Source organism: Lissotriton vulgaris, chromosome 8 (genome assembly GCF_964263255.1).
Source record: "Lissotriton vulgaris chromosome 8, aLisVul1.2, whole genome shotgun sequence".
Lineage (NCBI taxonomy): Eukaryota > Metazoa > Chordata > Amphibia > Caudata > Salamandridae > Lissotriton > Lissotriton vulgaris.
Window position 1 is genome coordinate 1,565,295,570 of NC_141696.1, and position 21,735 is coordinate 1,565,317,304.

Consider the following 21,735-nt stretch of genomic DNA (forward strand, 5'->3'; position numbering starts at 1 on the left):
TCAAATCCTGCTTTATTGAGCCTCCCCCCATGAGCCTTAACAGGATCAAACCCCGCTTTATAGATCCTTCCCCCATGAGCCTTAACAGGATCAAACCCCGCTTTATAGATCCTTCCCCCATTAGCCTTACAGAGATCAAACCCCGCTTTATTGATTCTTCCCCCATGAGCCCTAACAGGATCAAACCCCACTCTATTGATCCTTCCCCCATGAGCCTTAACAGGATCAAACCCCGCTTTATAGATCCTTCCCCCATGAGCCTTACAGAGATCAAACCCCGCTTTATTGATCCTTCCCCCATGAGCCCTAACAGGATCAAACCCCACTCTATTGATCCTTCCCCCATGAGCCATACAGAGATCAAACCCCGCTTTATTGATCCTTACCCCATGAGCCTTAGGATCAAATCCTGCTTTATTGAGCCTCCCCCCATGAGCCTTAACAGGATCAAACCCCGCTTTATAGATCCTTCCCCCATGAGCCTTACAGAGATCAAACCCCGCTTTATTGATCCTTCCCCCATGAGCCTTAACAGGATCAAACCCCGCTTTATAGATCCTTCCCCCATGAGCCTTACAGAGATCAAACCCCACTTTATTGATCCTTCCCCCATGAGCCCTAACAGGATCAAACCCCACTCTATTGATCCTTCCCCCATGAGCCTTACAGAGATCAAACCCCGCTTTATTGATCCTTCCCCATGAGCCTTACAGGATCAAACCCCACTCTATTGATCCTTCCCCCATGAGCCTTAACAAGATCAAACCCCACTCTATTGATCCTTCCCCCATGAGCCTTACAGAGATCAAACCCCGCTTTATTGATCCTTCCCCCATGAGCCCTAACAGGATCAAACCCCACTCTATTGATCCTTCCCCCATGAGCCTTAACAGGATCAAACCCCGCTTTATAGATCCTTCCCCCATGAGCCTCACAGAGATCAAACCCCGCTTTATAGATCCTTCCCCCATGAGCCTTACAGAGATCAAACCCCGCTTTATTGATCCTTCCCCCATGAGCCCTAACAGGATCAAACCCCACTCTATTGATCCTTCCCCCATGAGCCTTAACAGGATCAAACCCCGCTTTATAGATCCTTTCCCCATGAGCCTTAACAGGATCAAACCCCACTCTATTGATCCTTCCCCCATGAGCCTTACAGAGATCAAACCCCGCTTTATTGATCCTTCCCCCATGAGCCCTAACAGGATCAAACCCCACTCTATTGATCCTTCCCCCATGAGCCTTAACAGGATCAAACCCCGCTTTATAGATCCTTCCCCCATGAGCCTTACAGAGATCAAACCCCGCTTTATTGATCCTTCCCCCATGAGCCTTACAGAGATCAAACCCCACTCTATTGATCCTTCCCCCATGAGCCTTAACAGGATCAAACCCCGCTTTATAGATCCTTTCCCCATGAGCCTTAACAGGATCAAACCCCACTCTATTGATCCTTCCCCCATGAGCCTTACAGAGATCAAACCCCGCTTTATTGATCCTTCCCCCATGAGCCCTAACAGGATCAAACCCCACTCTATTGATCCTTCCCCCATGAGCCTTAACAGGATCAAACCCCGCTTTATAGATCCTTCCCCCATGAGCCTTACAGAGATCAAACCCCACTCTATTGATCCTTCCCCCATGAGCCTTAACAGGATCAAACCCCGCTTTATAGATCCTTCCCCCATGAGCCTTACAGAGATCAAACCCCGCTTTATTGATCCTTCCCCCATGAGCCCTAACAGGATCAAACCCCACTCTATTGATCCTTCCCCCATGAGCCTTAACAGGATCAAACCCCGCTTTATAGATCCTTCCCCCATGAGCCTTACAGAGATCAAACCCCACTTTATTGATCCTTCCCCCATGAGCCCTAACAGGATCAAACCCCGCTCTATTGATCCTTCCCCCATGAGCCTTAACAGGATCAAACCCCGCTTTATAGATCCTTCCCCCATGAGCCTTACAGAGATCAAACCCCGCTTTATTGATCCTTCCCCCATGAGCCTTAACAGGATCAAACCCCGCTTTATTGATCCTTCCCCCATGAGTCTTAACAAGATCAAACCCCGCTTTTTGATCCTTCCCCCATTAGCCTTAACAGGATCAAACCCCGCTTTATTGATCCTTCCCCATGAGCCTTAGGATCAAACCCCACTCTATTGATCCTTCCCCCATGAGCCTTACAGAGATCAAACCCCGCTTTATAGATCCTTCCCCCATTAGCCTTAACAGGATCAAACCCCGCTTCATAGATCCTTCCCCCATGAGCCTTAACAGGATCAAACCCCGCTTTATAGATCCTTCCCCCATGAGCCTTACAGAGATCAAACCCCGCTTTATAGATCCTTCCCCCATGAGCCTTACAGAGATCAAACCCCGCTTTATAGATCCTTCCCCCATGAGCCTTACAGAGATCAAACCCCGCTTTATTGATCCTTCCCCATGAGCCTTAGGATCAAACCCCACTCTATTGATCCTTCCCCCATGAGCCCTAACAGGATCAAACCCCGCTTTATAGATCTTTCCCCCATGAGCCTTACAGAGATCAAACCCCGCTTTATAGATCCTTCCCCCATGAGCCGTACTGGGATCAAACCCCGCTTTATAGATCCTTCCCCCATGAGCCGTACTGGGATCAAACCCCACCTTATTGTGTCTTCCCTCATGAGCCTTAACAGGATCAACCCTCGCTTTATAGATCCTTCCCCCATGAGCCTTACAGAGATCAAACCCCGCTTTATTGATCCTTCCCCCATGAGCCTTAACAGGATCAAACCCCGCTTTATAGATCCTTCCCCCATGAGCCTTACAGAGATCGAACCCCGCTTTATAGATCCTTCCCCCATGAGCCGTACTGGGATCAAACCCCGCTTTATAGATCCTTCCCCCATGAGCCGTACTGGGATCAAACCCCGCTTTATTGATCCTTCCCCATGAGCCTTAGGATCAAACCCCACTCTATTGATCCTTCCCCCATGAGCCTTACAGAGATCAAACCCCGCTTTATAGATCCTTCCCCCATTAGCCTTAACAGGATCAAACCCCGCTTTATAGATCCTTCCCCCATGAGCCTTAACAGGATCAAACCCCGCTTTATAGATCCTTCCCCCATGAGCCTTACAGAGATCAAACCCCGCTTTATAGATCCTTCCCCCATGAGCCTTACAGAGATCAAACCCCGCTTTATAGATCCTTCCCCCATGAGCCTTAACAGGATCAAACCCCGCTTTATAGATCCTTCCCCCATGAGCCTTACAGAGATCGAACCCCGCTTTATAGATCCTTCCCCCATGAGCCGTACTGGGATCAAACCCCGCTTTATAGATCCTTCCCCCATGAGCCGTACTGGGATCAAACCCCGCTTTATTGATCATTCCCCATGAGTCTTAACAGGATCAAACCCCACTCTATTGATCCTTCCCCCATGAGCCTTAACAGGATCAAATCCCGCTTTATTGATCCTTCCCTCATGAGCCCTACAGAGATCAAACCCCGCTTTATAGATCCTTCCCCCATGAGCCTTACAGAGATCAAACCCCGCTTTATAGATCCTTCCCCCATGAGCCGTACTGGGATCAAACCCCGCTTTATTGTGTCTTCCCTCATGAGCCTTAACAGGATCAACCCCCGCTTTGTTCAAGATCATGCCTGACACCTGCAGACGTTGGTAGTTTTTAAATTTAGGTTCATGTAGCTAACTGGAGTGCAGTGCACTATCTGTGTCAATGCCTGTCTTTTCACATGTGTGATGTCAAATAGGCTTTCATCTGCTTCCCTTGGCATGAAATCACAGTGGAGCCCCAAACACCAGCCCTCGTAGGATTTATCATCTTACCGTCATCTCTGCTGGCTTGGGGGGCTCCTCTGTAGGTGCCTCAATTGGCTCCGGGGTCTTCTTGCGGCCGGATTTTGGGGAGGCAGTTTTTTGTTTCCGGGGGGACTTGCCACCTTTGCCAGGTGGGGTAGCAGGAGGCACTGGTGCAGCAGGAATGTCGCTTGACGTCAGAATAGAGGGGAAATTCAGCATGGCTTCCAACTCTGTATCTTTTTTTTCTGCAAGTAGAAGCAGAGAGCGTTTAAAAAGCATCCAGTGCCTGGAAGCCCTCACGGGTGATTAGCCGCACTTTTCAAATTCACATGACATAACATCCGCACAGACTCAACAAAGATCCTTTCAGCAACCTGAATTTTCACAAATGACTATACTGAGGTGCACACGGCTCCCTGTCCTCATATTCTTAGTAAATAGGACATACTATTATTCATGGAAACCTGGATGCCTAATTCACCTCTTGTTACCACTGTAGGAAGGTACCTCCTGACTATGGTTGCCCCCAACTTTTTGCCCTGTGTTTTAGCTGGTTTTTGACATAGTCGACCTGGGGCCCTGCCAATCAGGACCCCAGGCCTACTGCTCTCTCTGTAAAATGGATTCCATGTACCCTAGGTGCATTTCCAATTGGTACTGGGCCACCCTATCAGACCCTGTAACTCAGGGCATAGGTGTACCCAGGGCCTACCAGGGGCTGAAGCATGTATTATGCCACCCCTGGCTGGCCTCCTAAATTTGACACAACTGGCTGCATGACAGCTGGGGCAAGGTCGTGTAATCACCCTTTGCTGTAGATATAGTATACCTATATCTAACCCTAAAATGGACACACAGATTCCTATCAGTCACTCCTATGGCAGGCCTTGACAATCCTGAAGGCAGAGTGCTTGGAATCGTGTGAGATGGTGCTCTGGCATGAGCTGAGCCTGTCTGCAGCTTGCGGAACCAAGTCCTAATAGCTGTTCCATGATATCGCATACCATATACTCTTAAGTGCATTATAATCCTCGCGGTTAAATGCTAACTTTGGTATTGCTTTATCAAAACATGTCGAGTAAGGTGTCATACGAATTGGAATACTAACCCCTCGCCAATTCTGGCGACGGGGTTAGCATTCCACCCTTCTAGAGGGACACGACATGTGTGTAACTGTGAACCCCGGTTAAAGTTAACTAAAGCCTCAGCTCCACAAAATGGATGCTGCCACCACAGACACGAGTCTGACCCCCTGCAGCTGGGAGTCCTTCCAGCGAGGGGAGCCTGGACAAAGGGTTTCCTGTCAGGGGCGGTGCTAGCACCGTCCCAGACATGGTTTTGTGTATCCTGGGTAGGCAGGGCTTTTCAGGAAGGTGACTGCTGAGTGGCACCCCGGTGCTCACTACGCATAGGCCGGTCAGAACCAGTTCCAGGGGCACACCAGCCCCTGGCCTGGGGGAAGTCCGGCATGGCAGAGGGGTGTAACCACCCCTCTCCTAGTCCCACCCATAGGCAGGACCTAGTCACCGGGTCAGCCCCCTTTTTTAGTAAAGATGGGAGCGGGCCCCCTGTTCAAATTAGATCATCTTTGGAATCAAGACACGACTTTCTGCGAAAGGACTTCAAGATTTCCTTCTTCAAGATTCTCCCTTGTGGCTAAGGAGTAGTCACCCTGCATCAAGCGGGCACCATCCTAAGAACACTGCGGTCTGCTGCAAGTCCTTCTTCACGAATCCGACGACCCAGCTCGACGAGACCCGGCTTCCCTGGCACCTCTGACCTCTACTCACCTCTACAGCAAAGCTGAGAACCGTGAGTGCGACGAGACCTCGAGGGACCGACGATCGCCAAGACTGCACGACTTCTTTGTAACAAGCCCACCGAGTCTTCCACTGGTGAGTGCTTTGGGGTCCGAGAAGCCCCAACCCTGCGCAGCTCCAGCACCCAAGATCAGCCTCCCTGCATCTCCACGATCTGCGTGGGGCCCTTCTGCTGTTTGCTGTGCACCGCGTTGTTTGGCTACTAGCCGGCTGGCTTGTGGCCTTCTGAACGACGCCCGACGACATCACTGCTGCTGGTCTGGTTGCTCCAGACTGGCCCTTGCTTCCTTCTTTAAGAGAGGCACCCCGGACCCTCCTGGTCCACTCCAGACGCCATTTTAGGTCCACCGCGTGGGCTTGAATTTGCCAAGGCTTTGTTGCCCAATCCTGGGTCCAGCGACGCCGACAGCTTCTATCTTCGTGGGACAGCTCGCTCCTCCATCCTGGTCGCCGACAACGCCTCCTGGTCCGTGAGATCTCCGAGCACAGCGTCACCCACTCGCCTAGTCGAGGTGGCTACCATCCGGTGCCCTCCTGGTGCCCACTGACTACTGGCTAGTAGTCACGAACTTGGTCCCCTCTGCTTTCAGGTGTCATCTTCCATCGATCCAGGCTTGGATCCATCGAACTTTCTTCACTGGTCGCCTGCCAGCAACTTCTTTCTTCCAGGCTCCTGGTCCGTCTACGAGGATTCCCGACGTCCTTTGAGTCCTATGCAGCTGCAGCCCCTGGGCTAGGTAACTTCGGCATTTCGGTGCCCCAGCATAGCCTCACTACCCAAGGGTCAGAATCCACTTTCGTTTTCCTCCTACCAGGTCGGGTTCGCCCGAGAACACTAACTTTGCAATTCCTAGCTACCATAGACTTTGTCCCGCATCTCGCGTGAGAGTGCACACACTGCACCCGAGTCCCCTAGGCCTCCTATAAGTAATCTGAAGGTTCTATAGTCAAGTCCTAGCGATTCCAAAGCCTAGTAGTACTGTACTTACCTGCTAGTAATTTCGCATTCCACTTTTCTAGTATATGGTTTTCCGTGCCCCTCGGGCATTTGTATATACTGTGCTAACTTAAGTATTTTGTAAGAGTTTTGGGTTGTGCTTAGTACCCTGTCCTCATAAAGAGTACAGGGCTGTTGTGATTCTTAATAAATAACTGTTTATTTTCATAACACTTGTGTGGTGTCCTTTCACTTGGTGTTCAAGGGGTATATGTGGTATAACAGCTGGCTTAACACGCCCTCTCGAGCCTTTAGCCTTAGACTGCTCGTATCCACGCTACTAGGATAGCTGGTCTATAAGGTTGACTTACAACCAATCATCAATAAGGGTTGCTGGACTGATACATAGTGTTCACTAGAATAGTGAGCACTGCATATCAGGCCACCTTCTCACATTGGTGAGCAGCGGTTGGGATTTGAGCTTGCTGTTGTTTTACCACACGTATCCTAAGAATATCTTGTTGAAAGATCACATAAGTACTGTTAGTACATATAACTAAGCTTAGAATACTCTGAGTTCTACTGAACCAGCTGTTGCAGCTCCTCAAGGCTTAGCACACCTTGGCTGTAACTCTTAGCAAGGGATCAGTAGGTAAACACATAGTGTAGGTAGGTGCATCACTTACACCACACTAGAATCAGCATGTCAGACAAAGGAGGAAACTCTGAGTCTCCCCTTGTGTCAGTGGACCCTCCACAGGTCACTTCTAAATATGCTGCTCTTAGCTTCCATGAGATGAGACAGGTGTGTACCCTCAGGAAGCTAAGACAGGGGTCTAACCCCACAACTTCCTTTCTGATTGGTCTCTTAGAGACTTATGATGCCAGGAAAGCTGAGAAACTTTTTAGCTCTCCTAATCCAGATGGGAGTTTGCCCTCCTTACAGGGACCCTTTGATAGCCAGGACCATCCCCTCCAGGAAGCAGATGATGCTGATGATGAGGATGAGGACCAGTTGTCAGGGGATGAGGCAGATAAGGGACAGGTAGAAGTCAATAGACTAACCAGGTCCAACTTAAGCAGACATGAGCTTGGTACTGGGGGACCCCTGGGCCCACTCTCAGGTCAGCTTAACATTGGGAATGGACGAGTTAGGTCTCTATCAAGAGATTCTAACAGATCCCTTCAAACCAATGGCTCTCTCAACTCTTCTCACAGAGGGATGTCTTCCCCTAAGAGGAGAGTGTATGAAGCTGAAGAAAGGGCAGTCAAACTGAGGATTGAAAGGGACGAACTTGCCCTGGCCAAAGAGAGACTTGCCCTTGCTAGAGAGCAAGAATTATGTGGGCTACAGCCCACTGGTGGCAGCAATAAACCTAGCAATAGGGAAAGGAGTTTTGATACAAAGCACCTGAATAAGATAGTGCCCCCCTTTAAAGAAGGGGATGACATCCACAAATGGATTACTGCTTTGGAGAGGGCCTGCACTGTGCAGGGTGTTCCCCAAAGTCAGTAGGCAGCTATCTTGTGGCTCTCCTTTGATGGTAAAGGTAGAGATAAGCTCCTCACCACAAGGGTGGAGGATGCTAACAATTACAAAATCTTGAAGAATACACTGGTTGATGGGTTTGGTTTAACCACTCAACAATACAGGATGCTGTTCAGAGACCCCCAGAAAACTCAGTCTCAAGATTGGACTGACTTTGTTGATTGTGCCACTAAGGCTTTTGAAGGCTGGCTACTGGGTAGTAAGGTTACTGATTTTAAAGGATTGTATAATCTAATTATGAGGGAGCAAATCTTAAATAATTGTCAGAACCAGTTATTACATCAGCACCTGGTAGACTCTGATCTGACCTCTCCACAGGAATTGGGTAAGAGGGCAGACAAATGGGTCAGAACCAGGGTAGGCCCAAAAACCAGGGTGGTGACCAGAAAAAGGAATCAACCAAGCCTCACGAGAAGGGTGGGGATAAATACACAGAGAAGACTTCCCAAGGGCCCCAAAACTCCAACAAGGGTGGTGGGTCCCAGAACACTCCTTCAGAACAGAAGAAACCTTATTGCCATACCTGTAAACAGGTGGGTCATTACAAAAGTGATGCCAGTTGCCCTAAAAATGGTAATAAGGGAAATATGCCCCCAGGTAATACTCCTAAACCTCCTGTTACCACTAGTGGTAATCCCCCAGGTGGTGGGAGTGCCCCCAAGAATGTGGTGGGCATTACTCTGGGCAATCAGGAGGACTATGGCCTAGCCAGGTCCCCTGACCACACTCTTGTCTGTGAGACTGGCATGGGGTTTGCCAACTTCACTACTGGACCCCACATTTTGGGAAAGTATAGACAAGAGGTCATAGTGAATGGTCAGAAAGTTGAGGCATTCAGAGACACAGGGGCCAGCATCACCATGGTGATTGACCATCTGGTCCCCTCTGCTCAACTGACCCCTGGTTTTACTTATCAGGTGACAGACATTCATGGAGTGAAGAGAAGGCATCCCATGGCAGTAGTCAAGCTCAGCTGGGGTAATGTCACAGGGCCCATGAGAGTGGCAGTGACAGACACCCTACCTGTAGATTGCTTACTGGGGAATGACCTGGAAATCTCAGCATGGGCTGAGGTGGAGCAAGAAACTCACTCCAGAATGATAGGCCTATCCAGACAGGTTAGTGGGGCAGTAATAGCTACAGCCCCAGTCCAAGCACCATTCCTCCCTGAAAAGGTTGGAAGGGCAGTGGTAGCCACTGCCCAGGCTCAGACAGACTTTCCAGAACAGGATAGGAGGGCTGTGACAGTCACAGCCCAAACACAAACTGAGTGCCCTCCTGAAAAGGTTGGCAAGGTTGAAATGGTCTCAGCCTCTACTCAAACAGATAGTGAGGTTGTGAAGCCTGAAACAATGGATCACTCCACTCAAACAGAGAGCATTGAGGAGGAAGAAGAGTCTCCCCCCTCCCAGACACTAGGTGAGAGCCAGCCTCCTCAGGGATCTGACTCTACCCCTGTTGAAGGAACTGCCCCAGAGGTAGTCAGGCCTAGCCTGGCAGAGCCCCTGATGGCAGTGGACCCTTCCCAGGTGGGACCCAGTCTGGAGCAGGTAACCTGCACCTCTCTACCCTGCCTCAGTCAGCCCAGGGCTGAAGAGGTCAGGGAGGCCAGTGGTGGACCCCAAAGGGCCCCCTGTCCAAAAGAACCCCTTAATCAGCAGATTAGGATCACTGAAGCTGGTAAACCTAGCCAAGTGAAAATAAAACAGACTCCTGAGGGATCCCCCTTAAAAGTAGTTAGGGACCTCCCACAGCTGGACACTGTTGGGCACAGCCAAACATGGGGCCTAAAAACCCCAGACCTGACCTGTCCCTCCAGTAAGCCAAACAGAGGGACTCAGCCTCCAGCTCTAGGTAGACAGAGGCTGACCCTGAGAGCTCAGTGCATCTCAGCTAAAGAAAGAAAGGCACACATGATGAATGGTGATTGGAGGAAGTTGAGCCCAAAGGTAGAGGAGCCTCACTTCAGTACTCCATCCCAGCATCAGCCTTTTTCTTTCCCAAGACACACCAGAGACAGAGATTCCCTATGGTGGAGACCCTCAGATACCCTTAGGGTGAGGGGTTGCCTAGTGGACCATGACACAGGGGGAAACCAAGCCAGAGCTGGTCCTTCCTTATATGGCCACTTAGGTAATAGAGGCTTACCTGGACAAGGATAGCCTTATCTCCTTTCGTTTGGGGGGGTGGGGGGGGGGGGGGTTGTGTAGGAAGGTACCTCCTGACTATGGTTGCCCCCAACTTTTTGCCCTGTGTTTTAGCTGGTTTTTGACATAGTCGACCTGGGGCCCTGCCAATCAGGACCCCAGGCCTACTGCTCTCTCTGTAAAATGGATTCCATGTACCCTAGGTGCATTTCCAATTGGTACTGGGCCACCCTATCAGACCCTGTAACTCAGGGCATAGGTGTACCCAGGGCCTACCAGGGGCTGAAGCATGTATTATGCCACCCCTGGCTGGCCTCCTAAATTTGACACAACTGGCTGCATGACAGCTGGGGCAAGGTCGTGTAATCACCCTTTGCTGTAGATATAGTATACCTATATCTAACCCTAAAATGGACACACAGATTCCTATCAGTCACTCCTATGGCAGGCCTTGACAATCCTGAAGGCAGAGTGCTTGGAATCGTGTGAGATGGTGCTCTGGCATGAGCTGAGCCTGTCTGCAGCTTGCGGAACCAAGTCCTAATAGCTGTTCCATGATATCGCATACCATATACTCTTAAGTGCATTATAATCCTCGCGGTTAAATGCTAACTTTGGTATTGCTTTATCAAAACATGTCGAGTAAGGTGTCATACGAATTGGAATACTAACCCCTCGCCAATTCTGGCGACGGGGTTAGCATTCCACCCTTCTAGAGGGACACGGCATGTGTGTAACTGTGAACCCCGGTTAAAGTTAACTAAAGCCTCAGCTCCACAAAATGGATGCTGCCACCACAGACACGAGTCTGACCCCCTGCAGCTGGGAGTCCTTCCAGCGAGGGGAGCCTGGACAAAGGGTTTCCTGTCAGGGGCGGTGCTAGCACCGTCCCAGACATGGTTTTGTGTATCCTGGGTAGGCAGGGCTTTTCAGGAAGGTGACTGCTGAGTGGCACCCCGGTGCTCACTACGCATAGGCCGGTCAGAACCAGTTCCAGGGGCACACCAGCCCCTGGCCTGGGGGAAGTCCGGCATGGCAGAGGGGTGTAACCACCCCTCTCCTAGTCCCACCCATAGGCAGGACCTAGTCACCGGGTCAGCCCCCTTTTTTAGTAAAGATGGGAGCGGGCCCCCTGTTCAAATTAGATCATCTTTGGAATCAAGACACGACTTTCTGCGAAAGGACTTCAAGATTTCCTTCTTCAAGATTCTCCCTTGTGGCGAAGGAGTAGTCACCCTGCATCAAGCGGGCACCATCCTAAGAACACTGCGGTCTGCTGCAAGTCCTTCTTCACGAATCCGACGACCCAGCTCGACGAGACCCGGCTTCCCTGGCACCTCTGACCTCTACTCACCTCTACAGCAAAGCTGAGAACCATGAGTGCGACGAGACCTCGAGGGACCGACGATCGCCAAGACTGCACGACTTCTTTGTAACAAGCCCACCGAGTCTTCCACTGGTGAGTGCTTTGGGGTCCGAGAAGCCCCAACCCTGCGCAGCTCCAGCACCCAAGATCAGCCTCCCTGCATCTCCACGATCTGCGTGGGGCCCTTCTGCTGTTTGCTGTGCACCGCGTTGTTTGGCTACTAGCCGGCTGGCTTGTGGCCTTCTGAACGACGCTCGACGACATCACTGCTGCTGGTCTGGTTGCTCCAGACTGGCCCTTGCTTCCTTCTTTAAGAGAGGCACCCCGGACCCTCCTGGTCCACTCCAGACGCCATTTTAGGTCCAACGCGTGGGCTTGAATTTGCCAAGGCTTTGTTGCCCAATCCTGGGTCCAGCGACGCCGACAGCTTCTATCTTCGTGGGACAGCTCGCTCCTCCATCCTGGTCGCCGACAACGCCTCCTGGCCCGTGAGATCTCCGAGCACAGCGTCACCCACTCGCCTAGTCGAGGTGGCTACCATCCGGTGCCCTCCTGGTGCCCACTGACTACTGGCTAGTAGTCACGAACGTGGTCCCCTCTGCTTTCAGGTGTCATCTTCCATCGATCCAGGCTTGGATCCATCGAACTTTCTTCACTGGTCGCCTGCCAGCAACTTCTTTCTTCCAGGCTCCTGGTCCGTCTACGAGGATTCCCGACGTCCTTTGAGTCCTATGCAGCTGCAGCCCCTGGGCTAGGTAACTTCGGCATTTCGGTGCCCCAGCATAGCCTCACTACCCAAGGGTCAGAATCCACTTTCGTTTTCCTCCTACCAGGTCGGGTTCGCCCGAGAACACTAACTTTGCAATTCCTAGCTACCATAGACTTTGTCCCGCATCTCGCGTGAGAGTGCACACACTGCACCCGAGTCCCCTAGGCCTCCTATAAGTAATCTGAAGGTTCTATAGTCAAGTCCTAGCGATTCCAAAGCCTAGTAGTACTGTACTTACCTGCTAGTAATTTCGCATTCCACTTTTCTAGTATATGGTTTTCCGTGCCCCTCGGGCATTTGTATATACTGTGCTAACTTAAGTATTTTGTAAGAGTTTTGGGTTGTGCTTAGTACCCTGTCCTCATAAAGAGTACAGGGCTGTTGTGATTCTTAATAAATAACTGTTTATTTTCATAACACTTGTATGGTGTCCTTTCACTTGGTGTTCAAGGGGTATATGTGGTATAACAGCTGGCTTAACACGCCCTCTCGAGTCTTTAGCCTTAGACTGCTCGTATCCACGCTACTAGGATAGCTGGTCTATAAGGTTGACTTACAACCAATCATCAATAAGGGTTGCTGGACTGATACATAGTGTTCACTAGAATAGTGAGCACTGCATATCAGGCCACCTTCTCACAACCACCAGGAGATTTCTTTTTTTATTTGGACAGAGAACATCAAATTACTCAAATGCAAGATCATTCTTGAACCGAAGCTTCACAATGTTGAATACATTGTAATCGAGCTAAACAGGGCGGTTCCTACTGCCGGACTCCTGGTAGAATAGCCATTCCCTGGTAAGCAAAGGGAATATACGACCTCTAAGGACCTGGCGGAGTCCAGCAGGCTACTCTGAGGCGATTTCAATATTCACTTGGAAAGTAAACCCAACACTGCAGCAAAGGATTGACAACTTCCTTCCAGGACAATAACCTGATTCAATGCGCTTCCTTCTCACCCACAACGGAGGCAGCACCGCAGACCTCTCAGGAGCATCCGAGGCACAACTAAGCCTCAGAGCCCCAGTAGAGCGGGCTGGTCTGTCCACAAACAGATTCTGCCTGAGATGTCCTTCAGGCAAATGAAATGGTCTGTTCATCGAATATAGAAAGTCCAGAAATATGGATGAGGAGGAAAGCTGGGACGACACAGCAGACAAATGACTCCACCTTTCAAGAAAAGATGGTATTAGAGACTTAAATTAACGAATGTTAAATTACAATATAACAACATCATCTGCCTTAGAAGAAGAAATCCCAAAATTAATGATATCGGGAAAATGAAGAAAGCAGTAAACTCCTTCTTCAAAGACCTGAAGGATGAAGGGTAATCAGCTAGAGTGCAAGGAAGGAATGGAGGAATAAAGAATACATTGTACATCTAAACACACTGAAGCGCTTGAATACCCATTTGTGTGTTAGCGCTGATTGGGAATAGCAGTATGGGTGAGAGCAGAGGGAGACTAGAGGTTAAAAAGCCAGGGTTTTGTTAGTTTCCTAAAACTCAGTACTGTGGGAGCTGGTTTATTATTTATAGGCAGACTGTTACAGCGAGCCAGAGCTTCCGAGGAAAAATAACTGCCTCCCCATTTGAGACTCTTAAACTGGGGCGAGAGACCGTCAGGGAGTTATTAGATCGGATGGTGTCTGTTGGGTATGTACCAGGAGGGGGACTGTGTGAGATAACTAGGACCTAGATCATACGAGGCTTTATAGGTAAGGCATAGCGACTAGAATTTAATGAGGTAACTTAAAGCCAGTGAAGTGCTTTAATGGAGGCTGAAACTGGGTGGAACTTAGAAAGATCAAAAAGAAGCCTGGCTGCCGCATTCTGCACGCTATGGAGTTTTTTCACATATTGGTTTTGGAGCTTAACAAAAAGTCAGTTACAGTAGCCCAACTTTGTGAGTATTAATAAGGAGATGACTGTTTTTCTGGAGGTGAGAGGAATAAAAGGAAGAGTCTTCCTGATGATTCTCAAAGTGTTGAAGCTGGAAGAGACAACTGAGCTGATATGCTTATTAAAGTTCAGTTTGTCATCTATGGTTATGCCTAAGTTTTTTGCTTTTTGGACTGGGTTTCGGAGGGTTCCAAACTCTACTGACCAGCATGCTGGGCTCCAGCATTGAGGTTTATTACCAAAGAGTATCAGCTCAGTTTTCTCTGAGTTTACTTTGAGGCAGTGCTTATCCATCCAGGCACTAATGGCTCTCATATGTTCTCATAAAGTTGTGTAACTGAGAGATAGTAACTTCCTTATTGTAAGAGGCTGACACCACAATTTGGGTATCGTCTGCGTAAGATGTGGAGGAGACCCCAAAAGATCTCATCAGGGAGGTCAATTCTGTAACATAAACATCGAAGAGCAGGGGGATTAGAGAAGATCCCTGGGGGACCCTGCATGGAAGAGAGAAGGAGTTGGATGAAAATTTCTCCAACAGAACTGAATGACTTCTGTCTGTTAGGAATGATTGAAGTAGGGCGAGGGCTTTATCAGCAATGCCCAGTTTTTTGAGGCAGCCAACGAGCGTGACATGATCAACCGTATCGAAGGCCGCCGACAGGTCAAGTAGAATAAGTGCTGCAGAGGATCCTTTATCCCAGATAGTTCTGAGTTCATCTGTTTTATTTATTAAGGCCGTCTGTGTACTATGTTTGGCCCTAAAGCCCAACTGGGAGGGATCTAGCAGATAATTTTCCTGAATGAACTGTGTTAGTTGTGTGTTAATAAGTTTTTCCACTATATTTGCTGGGAGTGGTAACCTAGAGATAGGACGGTAATTGGCTGCACTATCAGGGTCTAGGTTAGGGTTCTTAAGGAGTGGCAAGATAGAAGCCTTTTTCCACAGATCAGAAAATGTAACGGTGCTAAACATCCTGTTGAAGATGTTAGCTAGGAATGAAACAATTGGAACCGGAATCTGTTTTAGTATGGAAGGGGAGCAGGGTTTGTAAGTTGACCTGGACTTTGTATAGTTAAGTAAATGAAGAACACCTGCAATAGTGGTAGATGAAAATTGGCTAAGGTTAGATGGAAGACTTAAACTGGTCGAGGCTTGAGCTGTCGTGGGGATAGCGTTAAGGTTGGTGCCTCTGGAGGCAGAGAACTGGTTGTAGATTTGTTCAACTTTATTATGAAAATGAAAGTCTATTTCCTCACCGAAGGATTAACTAATGATGCTACCTTCAATATCTGGGACTTTAGTAAGTTTATTTATAACCTGAAAAAGTTATCTAGCAGAGTTCTTGGATGCTTCTATTTCCTGCTTAAAATAGGTCAACTTTTCCTTGGTGATGGCTGCTTTTAGTTGGCCAGGGAGTGTTTATATATTAGTTTGTCAGAGGAGTTGTAATTGGATCTCCATATTCTTTCTAGTTTTCTGCACTTCTGTATTTTGAGACAAAGAGTGTCTGTGAACCAAGTTGCAGATTGTTTCAGTTTGAGTTTGTTACCGCATTTTTTCGGAACAGCTTTTGAGATGGCCGAATTGAGCCAATTGGCGTAGGCAGCTGTGGCCTGATTCAAATCGAACAGCTGGGCAGGGTTTGCCCGAGACAGGTGTTGTTCCAAAATTTCGAAATTGGTTTTAGGCCAGAGATAAAGTGGCAAATGTTTGGGATCTACATTCCAAGTTGGGTTCTACATACAAAGATGGCCACTGAGGGAGAGCTCCTAACGGAAGCTTCGGGGCCTTCGATCAATCATCTGTTGAATATCCCTGTCTTTCCCCGCCATCCTGCACTCTAGGATAACTCGCTTGCAAGCAAACATTTTGGGAACTAATCAAATTGTTATGGGATCGCTCACGTACCTTTAGACCTGATGTGTTTGTGTTGCAGTGAACGGACGACAAATCGATCTTCGGACAGGGCGACCAGCACCGGCGCTTCGGCCTCATCACCGTTACAGCAGACAAGGCTTTTCTGTGAAGACCGGTGTAGTCGCTCTTCGTCTGATGCGCAGACTGGTCCCAACGTTAGACCAGTTTGATGCTGCCCCCTGCCTTCGGCTCAGCTTGATAATTATTGAAGCGACTGGCCGATAGTGGATGTAGATCCCTTGATGCCTGTCCGACCAGGTGTGTGGCATCTGCAAGATCCTAGGCGGGCTGCCTCCTCCCTCCATCTGACCAGCTCTTAGAAAAGCACCGGCTGATTGGATTGGTGGTGGTTTGAAGCCACAGGTACTGTCTGTAAGTATGTGGGACTGCTGTCCCATTATCACCTCCTCTTCTGAGCTATTCTTGGCTGTATGGTGGTGAGCGGAGCAGCAGGGGATTCACCGTTAGTGCTGTGAATTGTATTCCTCCGTGGTCCTCCTGCGGGGGTTGCCCCTCTCTTGCGTGCATTGACGGCCTGATTTATATGGGGACATCGTGTTTCTCTGTGCGCTCTGGCTGCTGGGGACTGGGATGACTTTCCCCAGCCTTCTCTGCATTTGGCAACACCTGGCATTGCTGGAGTTCCGGTAGTGAAAGGGACTTGGGCTGTTTGGGGCAGTTTGGTCACCAAGCTGAGTTCTTTGGGTGTGCTCTCTTAACCTCCGTATTAGAGCTCCCTCATCGTGCTCCTCGTTCCATGGCACTCCCACAAGGAAGTTCCTCAAGATGGCCTCTTGGGGATGCAGAAATAAACATAGGACTCTGTCCTAGTGAAGAGTTTTGAAAACAGTAATTGGACTAGGACTACCTCCGGCGTCCTAGGAACCCAAATGTCAAATGGGGCAGGCATCTTGGAAAGGGGCCAGCTCCTACTCCGTAATCCATGAGCCTTCTTTGGTTACACACAAGCTTCCTTTCAATCAATCAATCAATCAATCAATCAATCAGAGTACTTGTAAAGCGCGCTACTTACCCGTGAGGGTCTCAAGGCGCTATGGGGAGGGGGGGTGCTGCTACTGCTCGAAGAGCCAGGTCTTGAGGAGTCTTCTGAAGGTGAGAAGGTCTTGGGTCTGCCGTATGTGGGTAGGGAGGGTGTTCCAGGTCTTGGCGGCGAGGTAGGAGAAGGATCTGCCGCCGGAGGTCGTTCGTTGGATGCGGGGACAGCAGCGAGGGCGAGGCTGGCGGAGCGGAGCTGGTGGGTAGGGGTGTAGAAGCTGAGTCTGCTGTTCAGGTAGGCTGGTTTGGCGTTGTGGAGTGCTTTGTGTGCATGGGTGAGGAGCTTGAAGGTGATCCTCTTGTCGACGGGGAGCCAGTGTAGATCTCTCAGGTGGGGGGTGATGTGGCTGCGGCAGGAGAGGTTGACGATCAGTTGGGCGGAGGCGTTTTGGATGCCTTGTAGTCGTCGTAGGTGTTTGGCTGGAATTCCTGCATAGAGTGCGTTTGCGTAGTCCAGTCTTGTGCTGACGAGGGCCTGTGTCACCGTTCTTCTTGTTTCGGTCGGGATCCACTTGTAGATCCTGCGGAGCATGCGGACGGTGTTGTAGCAGGAGGAGGAGACGGCGTTGACCTGCTTAGACATAGAGAGGGAGGAGTCGAGGATGAATCCAATTTTGCGTGCATGGTCAGTGGGTGTTGGTGCTGTTCCAAGTGTGGTCGGCCACCAGGAGTCGTCCCAGGCTGAGGGGTGGGTCCGAGGATGAGGACCTCCGTCTTGTCCGAGTTCAGCTTCAGACGGCTGCTCCTCATCCAGTTGGCGACGGCCTTCATTCCCTTGTGGAGGCTGGTGTTTGAGGTGTGTGGGTCCTTTGTGAGAGAGAGGATGAGCTGGATGTCATCAAGCGTAGGAGATGATGTTGAGGTTGTGATGGCGGGCGACTTGTGCAAGGGAGGCCATGTAGACGTTGAACAGCGTCGGGCTGAGAGATGAGCCCTGGAGGACGCCGCAGATGATGTCGGTGGCTTTGGATTGGAAGGGTGGGAGGCGGACGCTCTGGGTTCTGTCGGAGAGGAAGGACGTGGTCCGGTCAAGGGCCTTCTCTTGGATTCCGGCTTCTAGGAGGCGTGTCTTTAGAGTGCGATGGCAGACCGTGTCGAAGGCGGCTGACAGGTCCAGGAGGATGAGGGCTGATGTTTGGCCGTTGTCTAGTTGGCGCCTGATGTCGTCTGTGGCGGCGATGAGGGCTGTCTCGGTGCTGTGGTTTCGTCTGAACCCGGACTGGCACGGGTCCAAGATGTTGTTGTCTTCCAGGTGGCGGGCCAAATGCATGTTGACGATTTACTCGATGACCTTTACCGGGAACGGGAGCAGGGAGATGGGCCGGAAGCCGCCTTGGGCTTCTTGAGGAGGGCGTTTATTTCGGCGTGCTTCCAGCTTTCCGGGAATGTCGCTGTTTCGAAGGAGCTGTTGATGACCTTCCATAGTTGGGGTGCGATGGCTGCTTCTGCTTTGTTGAATAAGTGGTGTGGGCACGGGTCTGACGGAGATCCTGAGTGGATGGAGTTCATGACCTTGCGTGTCTCGTCGTCGTTGACGTTGGACCAGGAGGTCAGGCGGTTGGCGCTGGTACTGTTCAGTGGGGAGGTGGAGTCTGGCGTAGTCGGGGTGGTTGTGGTGTGGAAGCTGTCGTGGATGTCAGCGATCTTGCGGTGGAAAAAGATGCCTAGTGAGTCGCACAGTTCTTGTGAGGGCGGGATGGCGTTGGTGCTGGGGTTGGAGAGCTCCTTTACGATGCTGAAGAGCTCCTTGCTGTCGTAACACATAAGCCTCCCTGGTTTATCTCAATTCTTACTACATCACAGCGGTCTGGTCTAGAGCAGTCAGGAGTCCGTACTGTAACCTTATTCTGTCTGCAGCCTCGCCACTCATGTCTGGAACTTCCGCCTAACACCCAGCTAGGGAGGGGAGGGATATGTGCGCTACCGCCTCACTGTACACTTTAAAGTGCTCGCCTTTATTTTGACTACTTTACCGCCTCTATTTCTAATTGCTCTCCTCTAAGTGGACCTCCTCTTTCTGATCTCTACCGACATCATGGCTCAAAACACCTCTCGCTCCTCTGACCTTCTTGCTCAGGTAGGCCTGAATTCTTTTGAGATTATCTACCCCTCCAACCTCTCGAAGAAAGCGGAAAAGACCTTCAAACACAATCTCCTCAAACGATGTCCTGAAACGCTTATCTTGGACACATATAATTCCACTAAGGGCTCTGTGGTGACGGACCTCATTTTCCACACTAACAGAAGATCCCAGTGGAGAAAGACTCTAACTTCTGCGCTTCGTTCCAAACAGCTGACCAAAACACCACACAGCTTCCATTTAACCACACTACCCTCCTCTGCCCTTAAGGCAGATCTGACCATTTCCTTATACAATAATGGGAACATCCTTATTCAAGCCTCTGACCTGAACCTCAAGCGCTCTGACAGTATCTTTTTGAGAATAAAAAACACACTTAATAACTCGTACCCGGCCACTCAGCATCATAGCAGTCTACCCACAATATCGACACCCTCGGTTCCTTACGCCTCTTCTTCCCCCAATTCCGCATCCCCGTCTTTACCTATTTACCACTCTGTTCTCTCCAACACCACAAAGGATACATATATCACCCACACTAATAACCCAGACAACCCTATTATTCCTCCCCTGGGCTTCGGTAGTACCTACTTGAGGCCTTCCACCAAGTTGCTGTCCCCTGTACTTCTCCTTACCCACTCCTCCCTTCAAATTTTGCGTCAACATGTTTACCCACTTTCTGCTTTGTTATCTCCAACAACATGGGGGTTGAGCATTACACCCGCACAACTAACCATGACAACCCTGTAAATCTACCCCTATGCTCAAGTATTACCAACTCAAGGGCCTTGGACCTAGCTGCTGTCCCCAGTACTTCTACTTGTAACCCTTACCTGCCTTACTCTTCCTCCTGTGCGTCCCCTATCACATCTGTTAAAACCACCTTGCCTGTTACTAATCCAACTCCAGGATTTGCTCAGCACCTCCTTGCACCGAATCTTACTCCCCTTCATGCTAATCCTCCTCCCTTTGTGGATGTCAAGACCATTCTCAAGTGGGATTCTATCTCCCCCTGTAACTGTGGTCAGGGACATACTCTACCATCCAATACCCCGCTCACAATTGGGTCATACCCATTGCCTCCTTCTGGGCCGGCAGCAGAGGGTCTTAACCTCCCTTACCTGGAAGAGATGATAGCTGACCTCAAGCAGGATCTCCTTGCTGTCAAAGAGTTCATGCAGACCCTTTTACAATTCTCCATGAAGATGGAGAAGCTCTGGAATATACACATCTCCCCAGGGACCGATCAACGCAATCCACCAAGAGATTTTTACAGTGAGGGGGAACAGTCCTTTATCCTCTCCCCACTTAGTTCCAATTGGAGTTCTAAGCTTCTCCCTAAGCATCATTCTAGGCCAGGGGTCCCCAAACCGGTCCTGGAGGGCCGGATCCGTGCCAGATTTTTAAAATAACTACATGTATCTCAATGGGGATATCCAAAAAATCTGGCATGGATCCGGCCCTCCAGGACCGGTTTGGAGACCCCTGTTCTAGGCCCTGTAGGTTTCACCCTCAGTTGTCAGCTGAGCACACTCTCGCTCTTTTATTCTCGTACAGTGGCTCTGGGGTTTTTTCCTCCCTCAACTCACTTATCAACATCCCTATTATTACCTCTGACCCTGACAGGAAACCTAGGGTCAACCTCAGATCGGTTATTAGGGAAAACCTACTTCAAATAACTACCTCTCATCATAATGAGGTCACTACCAACCCTCACATCAAATCGATGCTGCTCAACTGCAGATCGGCTGTGAAACATGCAGCGGCTATTTCTGAACTCATCATTTCGCAAAATTTGGACCTATTGATTCTCACTGAAACTTGGCTCAATGATGCCTCCTACCCTGTTCTCGACATCTAAATCCCTCCTGATTATGCCATGATCAGATAAGAGTGACTTGTTAAAAAGAGGGGGCGGCATTGCTTGCATTCATCGCTCCAACCTCACTATAAAGCAATCTCAAAATGCTTTGCTGTCTTCGTGTGAGCAACAAGTCACCGAAATTTTGAATAAGGGCAAGATTGTCTGTGTACTCCACACGACTCAACATCCACCGGGTGATAATCTGCTCTTCATAGAGCTAATCATGGAGGTCATTAGCTCTTGTTCGGATCAACTCTGCCATATCTTCCTCGGAGACTTTAACCTTCATTGAAATGACACAAATGATCCTTTAGTTTGCTCCATTAAGGCTTTCCGCTCCGATCTCAGCTCCTCACAGGTCTGTAAGGGACCTACCCACAACAAGGGCGCCACCCTCAATGTCATTAAAGCGACAGACAATTTCATACAACTGGATGACATCCTACCTTGTGAGTGGTCGGATCATCATCAAATTTTCTTCCACATCCTGGAAAAGGTCCCGTGCAGACA

The 21,735-nt window shown here is 49.8% G+C and overlaps 1 protein-coding gene across 1 annotated transcript in view; it reads right to left on the reverse strand.

Annotated features, from left to right (window-relative positions):
* The window catches only part of SPAG17 (sperm associated antigen 17), a 1,900,597-nt gene that overhangs the window by 697,750 nt on the left and 1,181,112 nt on the right, over window positions 1-21,735 (reverse strand). Inside the window, exon 26 of the mRNA XM_086935838.1 lies at window positions 3,842-4,059. Coding sequence (XP_086791964.1) covers window positions 3,842-4,059 — 218 coding nt within the window. The remainder of the gene's footprint in view (window positions 1-3,841; window positions 4,060-21,735) is intronic.